At 40.4% G+C, this 10,393-nt stretch overlaps 1 protein-coding gene across 2 annotated transcripts in view; it reads right to left on the reverse strand.

Moving 5' to 3' along the window:
- RALGAPA2 (Ral GTPase activating protein catalytic subunit alpha 2) overlaps positions 1-9,184 on the reverse strand; it is a 477,726-nt gene extending 468,542 nt beyond the window's left edge. For both annotated transcript variants that reach the window (XM_044663434.1, XM_044663433.1), the window contains exon 1: positions 8,872-9,184. In XM_044663434.1, coding sequence (XP_044519369.1) covers positions 8,872-8,977 — 106 coding nt within the window. In that variant the 5' untranslated portion in view covers positions 8,978-9,184. The remainder of the gene's footprint in view (positions 1-8,871) is intronic.
- Positions 9,185-10,393: the final 1,209 nt, after the last annotated feature.

Consider the following 10,393-nt stretch of genomic DNA (forward strand, 5'->3'; position numbering starts at 1 on the left):
GGGAAGGGGAAAGGAATGGTAGGGGAAGCAGGGCGGTGCCACTTTCGAATAACCATAGAACTATTACATGGAAAAAGGAATACACTTGCTTTACTTGGCACCAGAGGGCAAAATTAGAAGAAATTAGTAGAAGTTACAGAAGAGGTAAATTTAGACATGAGTTAAGGAATAACTTCCTAACAATTAGTTATTACAATATGGAATAGGCTGTGTACTGACTGGGTTCATCCTCAGTAGAGGTCTTCAAGTTATGAAGGAAAGCTAACTTGTTGGGTATGTCATAGAAGTAGTTTTTTTGTTTTTAACTTTTATTTTAAATATTTTCCTGTAGTTACATGTTTCATGTTCTTTCCCTCTCCCCAAACTCCCTTAACCCCCCTTAGCTAACTGGGTTTTACGTGTATCATTGATTAAGACCTAACTCCAAATTATTGATAGTTGGACTAGAATTATCGTTTAGTGTCTACATCCCCAATAATATCCCCATCAGCCCATGTGTTCAAGCAGTTGTTTTTCTTCTGTGTTTCTCCTCCCACAATTCTCATAGTAGTTTTTGTTTAGCATGAGTTGGACTAGGTAGCCTCTGAGGTTCCCTTTCAGTTCTGAAATTCTATAATTCTGTGAAATATGAACCTATATATATTTTATATATTATATTATATTCTTTATTTTTTATTTTTATTTTATCTATTTATATTTATTATGTATTTTACATAAAATAAAATTGATCATTATCATTATAATTTCAAAAGGGGGGGAATGAAAACCCTTCAAGTAGGGGCAGCTGGGTAGTTCAGTGGATTGAGAGCCAGGCCTAGAGACAGGAGGTCCTAGGTTCAAATCCGGCCTCAGACACTTCCCAGCTGTGTGACGCTGGGCAAGTCACTTGACCCCCATTGCCTACCCTTACCACTCTTCCACCTATAAGTCAATACACAGAAGTTAAGGGTTTAAAAAAAAAACTTTCAAGTACACCACTTCCCTGGACAAAACAAATATTGTAAAAGAGAAGGAATAAAATATATTCCTCATATCAAGATATTCAATTTTATATCAGTGCTTTTCCAATGCACCTAGAAAGAAGAAAAGTCTCCAAGGTAAGATGATATGCTTCAGGAATGCAAATACTCTGAACTGCATAGTACTAAAAACTTTTAATCCTTTATTTTCAAGTCCAAGGTAATTTCTGTTTCTAAAATTAATTTGTTTAGCTTTCCTATACAGTCAGTAAAAGTCTTTTAAATTTTTGTCCAAACTATTTTATTTCCACCAATAACTTACCTTCTCAAAGAAAGACTTGAAAACAATTGTCTTTAAATAAAGTAAAATAAATGAGCTTAATCTTTTGTATCACTTCTATTCTTTCCATAATATAAAACTAAGATGGTTCTGTCCTAGAAATATTTATAATTTATTATTAATTATTATAAAGAAATATGGTTCATTTATTTAAAGAATAATATATTTTATTTATTTAAAGAAATATAAATTATTATAAAGAAAATTATATTTGTGCTATAAACACATATAAAGAATTTACTTCATATTCATTTGGCTATAAGCAATTTTAATAATTTCACAAGAGTTAAAAAAGAAAACATGATGGTAACAATTTTGCTAGAAACAATGTCATTTGAACAAGATGGTACCTAAGGCTGACTTGAAATATACCTATCAGTTTTGTTTTGGTTTACAGAACTACCATGTGACATTAAAGTTCAGTGGACATCATGCCATCTATTCTATTTGCCAAGTCAAGTGTAGTGAGCCAGCAGTACACAAGCTTAGAAGAACCCTGTCCTCTAGTATTGTCAGATTAAGTTTTATATTCCAAAGCCTCTTCAGAGTAATGCTGAAAAGTAAGTTGGAGCAACAAAGTCACTTGCACAAGTAAAACAGGAAATCTATTAAGAAAAATTGGGGTAATACAATATAAATTTTGAGATTTTATCTATAATTCAAGTTTTACTTTTTTCAACAAATGAATATTCTGAAATACTTTTTTCAAGACTATAACCATCAGGGGCAGCTACATGACTCAGTGGCTAGAGCCAGGCTTAGAGATGGAAAGTTCTGGGTTCAAATGTGACTTCAGATGTCCTACCTGTGTAAACCCTAACCAAGTCACTTAAGTCAAATTCCTAGCCTTAATTGCTCTTCTGCCTTGAAACACAATACTTAGTATCAATTCTCAGAAAGAAGGTCAGGGTTCTTAAAATATGTAAGTCATTTGAAATTTTGGAAGGGAAAAGGAAAAAATCTTCTTACCTGGGGATGTTTGTTCTCCCATCAGAACTCTAGACCAAATTATCAACTGACAAGTGAAAGCATTTATACTTGAATGAAGAATTGATATTATGTACAAAGCACTAGGAATAGAAATAGAAAACTAAGACAATCCTTACCCTCAAGGAAGCTCACATTTCAATGGGGGAGATAATTGCAGATCCAATGGTAAAGTCCCATGGTCCTTGGAATTTGGGGTAATTCCTTCTCTTAAATGTTATTTTCACTAATCATCTTTATCAGTTTCTGATACTGAACTATTTGACAGTGCCAATGACTTTGGTAACCAGAACTTTCTTTTTTGGGTCTTAGATAAATATGACTGTAGTACCTGCAGGAGCAGGTGCCACGCTGTATCTCCATAGTTTTTCATAGTATCTCCAAGTTTTCCAGGATGATGGCTGAAGACACTATGTTGGAAGCATTATTATTCCCCAGGCTCTTGGGTTTGTGGTCCTGGGCCGTCTCCACAGTCTGAAGGGAAAATGGTGCTACCATCACTCCATAAGGGTGCCTTGCTGCTGCAGCACAGCTAGCTTTGTCTGCCCCATGTGGGGATGGCTCTTTCTCCACAGGAAGTGCCTCATTTGATAATGAGAGTAAGTTCTGGGCTAGAAGCAGGACCAGTGTATAGGGGAGGGGGATAGTGGTACTCCCAAGGCTCTGGTGCTTATCTGCAGTTGGTTGGCAGTAGTTAGTCAGAAGTTGTTGCTGTGGTAATGAGAAAAGTGGGTCCCTTTTTCACAGTGATTTCTCCCTTTGATTGATTAGCTGCAAAAACTAAACTGGAAGCAGGTCTGGCAGTTTGGAGGACACTCCTACTCCTAAGACTCTTAGGCTCAGGGTCCTGGGCTATTTCCATCAGGGTATAAGGAGGGACAGTGGTCAAGGGAGAGGTACAGTTTGACTAATCTGGCATGTCCTGCCTCTTGTTTCTTCCTCAGGGTGTTCTGCTTTACCTATGCTGGCTTCAGTGCCCTGTCTGTGGAATGCAGATTATAATGCAGTGGGAAAGGGATAAACTCTAGCTCCAGACCCATCCCTACCTACAATTGCTGGTGTCTTAAGACAGACAAGTCACTCTACCTCTAAGTACTTTATATTCCTCTTTTATAATATCAAAGAAGTTACCAAGGCAGTCTCTAAAGTTCCTTCTTGCTCATCTATTCTATATTCTATTGCTGTCTTATTTGTTCATTTTCCCTCCTTCTTGACTTTATATTATGATGCTCATCCTGGGAAGACTGACTGGCCTGAACTTCTGTCACAGCTCAGATTGGGAGGCATAAATTTTCTGTCCTTCCAAAGTGGCATCATCTGGAAGAGGTCCTTATACTAAGAACTCAGGACCCCTACTCATTTATGACTGCTCTAGTCCTCTCTGCCCTGAAATTGTAACCCAGAATAGGGTAATGAGCAACAGAGCTGCCAGATAGCACCTGTTCCTTCTCCCAATACTAGTAGAGAGGTCCCCAGTGATCTCTTTCTGATCCAGTTCAGTCCCCTTGATGCCCCTGGACACTGAGCTGCTCCCCTCACAGCTAGTACTGATACCACTGCCAGTGATACTTCTGCTGCAGGGCACTCTTGGCCAGTCTTTAACCCCAACATCCAAATACCTCTTTTTCTGTCTTCCTGTGCTATCCAAGACCAGAAAAATGACTCGCTGACTTTTTATTGGTTTTCCCATTCAGAATTCCATTTGGTGCATTTTAAGATTGTTGTAGAGGGGGTATGTTGGAAGAATTCTGCTAATTCTGGCACTTCTCCACTATCTTGACTCTGTCCCAAGAATTCTACTGCTAGTTCTAAAACTAAATTCACCATCTTCCCCAAATCAATTTCTCTGTCAATAGCACTACCACTGTCTTCATCACCAAGGTCTAAAACAGTGATGGTAAACCTATGGCATAGTTGCCAAAGATGGCACACAGAGCACTCTCTGTGGGCACATGGCTACCCTCCCCCACCAAGTTGTTATTAGAAAGGCAAAGGGACTGGGGTGGAGCTGCTCACCTCCCCCTCTCTACTGCACCTGATGACATTTTTTCACATCACTTGCCCCTCTGCCCAGCAGCCCAATGAGGTGAGGAAGGTGGCAGAGCACTTAGGCCACTCCTTTCCCCCTCTCTATACTTGCAGAGGACATTCTTTACTTCACCCGCCCCTCTACCTGGCAGCCCAATGGGAGTGATTTTTCCCTCCCCTGTGTGGGGTAAGGGTGGGGATATGCCCAGCACTCTATCTGGGGGAGGGGGTCAGGGAATGGGGCCTGGCACTTGATTGTGAAGATGGATTAGCTCACTCCATTTATTCTTTAGACTTTAGCCACCAGGAATATGTACCCCCCCCCCAATTTAGAATTAAATGGCAAGGGTCTATGACCCACATGTGCTACTGAGTGACAAATCAGAAAACTGACTGCCCTCTGGGCAGTCTGAAGCGAGACTGAGGCTGCCATGTAGAACTAGAGGGTGGATGCAGGAAGTGATGCAAAAAACTATCTTTTAAATATGATGGTAACTTCCTGTGAGGGGATTTTGCCCTTTGAACTTGGCCTTGGAAAAGCTCAGGCTTGAGACCTCGGACTGCTTCCTTTTGGATTGTCATGTGGGTAAGTGAAAGCCTGACTCCCTTTCCTGGGCTTTTCTGGAGGCACTTGTCTCTGAAGAGGCCTCTTGTCTTGGAGGAGGTTAGAAGCCTTGTTTAATTAACCTCTGTTTCGCCCTCCCCCACTTTGCTGGGGCCTCTGAAGCCCTGCCTGGTTCAGACCAGGCCAGATTAACACACACATACACACACACACACACACACACACACACACACTCTCTCTCTCTCTCTCTCTCTCTCTCTCTCTCTCTCTCTCTCATTTTCCCTACTTTCATTCTTCCTATTTGTAAATAAACTACTATAAAAGTCATCCTGACTTGGGTCTTTAATTTGGAATTGCATAACCAATTCCTGGCGACCAAACCTCTTAAATATTCAGTCCAACCATAATTTTTACTCTTTACACTCGCCATCTCTAAAAGATTCACCATCACTGGTCTAAACCATGAAAGAGGTTTTCAACTCATCATTTTCATTGTCCCACATAAGTAAATACCACATTTTACCAATTTTTCTTTAAAAAATGACTCATTCATGATTGAGGATGTAGACTCGAAACTACCACACCAATGCAATTACCAACAATTTGGAAATAGGTCTTGATCAAGGACACATGACAAAACCAGTGGAAATGTGTGTCAGCCATGGGAGGGGGGAGTGCAGGGGGGTGAAGGGGAAAGTGGGAGCATGAATCATGTAACCATGTTAAAAATGAATATTAATAAATGTTTAAAATTTAAAAAAAATTTTTCATAATTAATCAATAACATAAAAATAAATAAAAAAAAATTTTAAAGTAAAAAAATGACTCATTCACGTTTTCATGTCTATTTTGAATGCTACTACCTAAATTAGACTGTGAGCTAATGCTACTGACCTCTGACTCCAATCTTTTTATCTTTCCTATCTTTCCTAAAAGCTATTACTAGTTTAAGCTTCTTTAGTCTCTCTTTCATTCCAATACTGTATCTATTTTGCTGTCTCCCTGGTAAGGCTGTAAACTTCTCAAGGCCAAGGACTTCACTTATGTCTTTGTATCCATGGCACTTGACACATAATAGGTGATTAATAAATGATGAAGTTACTCCTCTCTCTAGAACCTATAATGGCTCACTATTTCCTACCACATCAGTCCTCTACAGGTACTACTTTATAAAATCAATCTTATTTCCCACTTATACTCAATTTGTACCCATCTTGTTAAGCTGGTTTCCTCACTATCCCAGGATTACACATCATCACTGCCATAACTATATTAAAACTATATTATCTTTTTCTAGAACGCTCCCCCTTCATCCTCTCCTTTACAATTTATGTCATACTGGCATAGCCTTTGGGAACCCAGATATAATGACACATCAGCTTTCATTTGATATCTCCAAAGTTTTATATAGTATATTCTGAACACCTGACCTGGAAGGAAATACACCTAATGCCTTTACTTGGTTAATTATTGTAGCCACTGTACCTCAGTTTTCCCATCTACATAAAGAGATTAAGAGTATCTTTCCAACCTACTACAGACAGATAGATAGACATCAATAAGCTCAGTTGTTATAGATAGCATGAAGGAACCAGTTATCAGGCCAATGAGAAATGGTCAACTTTGTGCCACAAATTATATTACTAATTTTAGCCATTTAACTTGAAATACAGACTATTGTTCATAAAGGATGGATCAGAAAAGGCCAAAAAAAAAGGCCACAAACCTTATATCTTATGATACCAAGTATTGACAGAATCATCTTTGTATACAGAGAGGAATATTATTAATAAGGAGATAATATGTAAAAAGTTTTAAAGTGCTATTCAAATGCAAATTTAAAATAGTAATTACTATTGAGTATCTCTAAACAACTTCCAGAAAGCTGGCTTAATTTACATCTTTCAATTTAAGCTTTTTTAAAAATGTTCAGGTTCTGAAAGTAGCACCAAAGCAAGGTATATATAATATAGCTGTAAATTAGTAATTAAATTTTCTCTAAATATCTATATACATTAAAAGACAAATTTCCAGAAACACTGGACTACAATCTGATTCCAAGTAGATTAACACAAAATCTTTACCATATTACAAAAACAAAATATATTTAATCATGACTGTCACACCATACAAAAAATGCATTCATACAATTCATGAGAAAAGTGATAACCACCATCTGAATCTTATATTTTGGTGAGACACACAAATCTCATAGATGAAATTAATGATTTCTTAAAACTAAGACATAACCTTACACTGAAACAATTAACACAGGGTAGAATGAAAAATGTAATCTTTTTTAAAATGGCAGGAATACACTCTTTTCTAAGAAATTAAACTGAACTAAGTTTAATTGGACCAGACTTTATGAAATAGTCAAATCAAGGGGCCCACACAGATTTAAAGTTAAGCTAAAACATTCACTAAGTAGCAAAAGAAACCAAAACGTTCACTAAGTGGCAAATGCTTTGAAATTTGCCTTTTAACATACTGCTTAATTGTCAAAAATATTATTAATTAGTAATACTGATCATATACTATTAACCTGAAGATAGTAGGAAAGTATAAGGCACAAAAAAATTAGTTGTCATCAAAATTTCAAACTAACTTACTAAAGCCACTAATAATCAATTAACAAGTCAGTCAACAAACACATCTTCAATTTTAAATCAACATTATATAATCTTCATGGAATAGGAGTTAGGATAGTTTTATGCAGTATAAGCAGCTCTTTTCATGTGAGAGGGTCCAAATTTGACTTCGAATTTGGGTGAAAATGACCAGCCACTTGTAATGCTAATTAGATTTACAAAAATCTCCATTCATTAAAACAAAAATCTTACTGCACAATATAATTTAATCTGAGTCAGCTTCTTAAATGTGGATGCCAATGGTCACAGTAAGACTGTCAAACCATTTTTTCCCCAACTAAATGGGCCTTTTGCTTATTTCTTAGAAAAAAATACATCTAAAAATAATCATGAACAGGTTTTTTTGAGAATCAGGGAGATAGTTTTGATTGCCATACAATTAGTCTGAGATAAAGCTATTTATAACCAGAAAAAAAGTTTTCATTTTAAATGAAAGTTAGTCTAGAAAGATAAGAAAATGGAAACCAAAACAATCTCCTCCAGAGCCAAACCAGGACTCAACAGAATACATGCACCATACAAAGTGACAGGAAGTATTGCCAGCACTTTCACACCCAGGCGGGTTGGCATCATTCTCAACTCCGGTGCCACCCATCAGAAGAACACACCACGATCTATAAGCCCTTAAAAGTTGAGAAGGAATAAAATCATCATCATTTTATTTCTGAAGTGGAAAGAGGTGGAGAGGGAATCCTCTCTAAACCCCAGAGGCAGGTGTCAAAACAAACTCATCCATTTCACAGCCAGACGACAGAAAAGTTGGAAGTGAATGTGTGTTGTGTGACCACTCAGTGTCCTTGCCTATGTCTACTCAAAGAGAAGTTATCAGAGGGCAAAGGCTATTCCTACCCCTGGAAATTACTCCAGACACTGCAGGACCTTTCTGAGCGTGTTTTTAAACAGAGATGTAACCAATCCAATTCAATTCCATTCAATAAATATTTATTAAGTGCCAGGCACGGTGCTAAGTCAATGACAGTCATAAATAAAACAATGCTGCTCAGTTCCTCGACCTCCAAGCCCCAATTCACTTAGTCCCTTCCTAAAACTTGTGGAGGGGTTCTGGGGGGCGTGTGACCCTACACTCCTCCTTACGTGCCCCACCACCACTACCAGAGAGCCTCTTCCAAAAGGCTCTTTTCAGCACCCGGAAACTCCGGACAGTTTTCCACCCAGCCAAAGGGTGAGCTAAGTGGCCCTTTGAGAAAAGTCCCATGCCGGGAGGGTCAGGTGAAACCCGAAGCTCCTTCCCGGATCCAGCCTCGTGCGCGCCCCCAGGAGCCCCCACCCCAAGCCCTCCCGGCCACCTAGCAACGCGTCTGGGCGACCCCCGCACCTTACCTAGCAGCGCTCGAAGGTGCTTTAGGCGGGTCAACACGTCCTTCTTCGGGTCCAGCACTTTCTGGGTCGATTTCTTGACATCCCCATGGCTCCTCCGGGAGAACATCCCGCTGCTGGCGTCCGAGCGCCGAACCTCGGGGGACAGTAGCCGCCTCTGCTGCGCCGGGTTACGGCATACGGTCAGTGCCGTGCCGGGTGGGCATACACTCAGACTTACACACACACACACACTTACTCACGAGCGCACTTCCCCCACCCCCACTAGCCACGACCATTCACCCACCGTCCCCTATACCGCCACAGCTGCCGCTTGCCCGGGGCTGCCTTCTCTGGGGCTCCAGGAAGGAGGGGAGGGGCCCGGCATGGGGAAAAGGGGAGGAGGGAAGGAAGGAGGTGTCAACACGGAACTGACCAGCCCTACACCACGTGAGAAAGAAACCAGTACCCACCCCCACCCCACCCCCCACATCCACAGATTCACGCGCTCAACCAGTGCAAGCTCTCCTTGGCCGTGACTCCGCCCTGCCCCCGCCCCGCCATGGTCCCTGCGCGCAAGCGCAGGAGTCCGACAGACTAGGCACCCCCTTCTCTTCTTACCCACCCCAACCAAAAAAAAAAAAAAAAAAAAAGAAAGCCTGGGAAGCGCGCGACAAAGACCAGCTACCCAACCTCCGTTGGACGGCGGTGGAACTACAAATCCCAGCGTACAAAGTGCCAAAGTGTCACTTGGCTTGGAGCGGAGGAAGAGGTTTGTGTGCAGTGTTCTCATCGCCCCTCCCATACCTAACCCTCCACACGTGCCACATGCCCTTTTGGGAAATGTAGTCCTTCATTGAACTGAGCTTAGGGACTGTTTTCTATACCAAGTCCAGTTTCCCCCTCCAGGACAGGAAGACCTTTGTTCCTCCTCCTCACCCGGCTGCACGATGGGATTTGTAGTGACTTTACACCCTAGGCACCCACAGTTTGCTGGGTTAGTAGGGCACAATTGTGTCATCTCTAAGGTAGAAACCTACAATTGTCTTTGTAGGACGAGTTTGAGACTGAGTTTTATACAGACTAATCCTTGGGCCATGGGCAATTTTAATCCTTTATATTAATAAAAAATTGTGCTCCCATATTTACTCAATACAGGAGAAGTTTTGGCATCTCAAATTGAAACTTGTCCTCCTCCTCTGAAGGAGACTGTCTCAGCTGAATGGATGTGACAGCAGGTGTAGGTATTGCACTAGGCCAGTGGTGGGCAAACTTTTTAAAGATGGGGCCAAAGGAAAGGAAATGCTCATCTGTCAGTCTGTTTCTAAGGCAACTCTTTCAGAGTTTCATTATATTATATCCTACTCATTATATTCCTAAGATTAGAAATAATGTCACTCTGTGGGATAGAACATTTCAGGGGGCCGCATCTGGCCCACAGTCAGTAGTTTGCCCATCACTGCACTGGACTGTAAATTAGGATTATTAGATTCTCATCTTAACTTCTGATGCCCCTAAATTGTTGGGAGCAATGGAAGGAAACTTG

Source organism: Gracilinanus agilis, chromosome 2 (assembly GCF_016433145.1).
Source record: "Gracilinanus agilis isolate LMUSP501 chromosome 2, AgileGrace, whole genome shotgun sequence".
In the NCBI taxonomy this organism is placed as follows: domain Eukaryota; kingdom Metazoa; phylum Chordata; class Mammalia; order Didelphimorphia; family Didelphidae; genus Gracilinanus; species Gracilinanus agilis.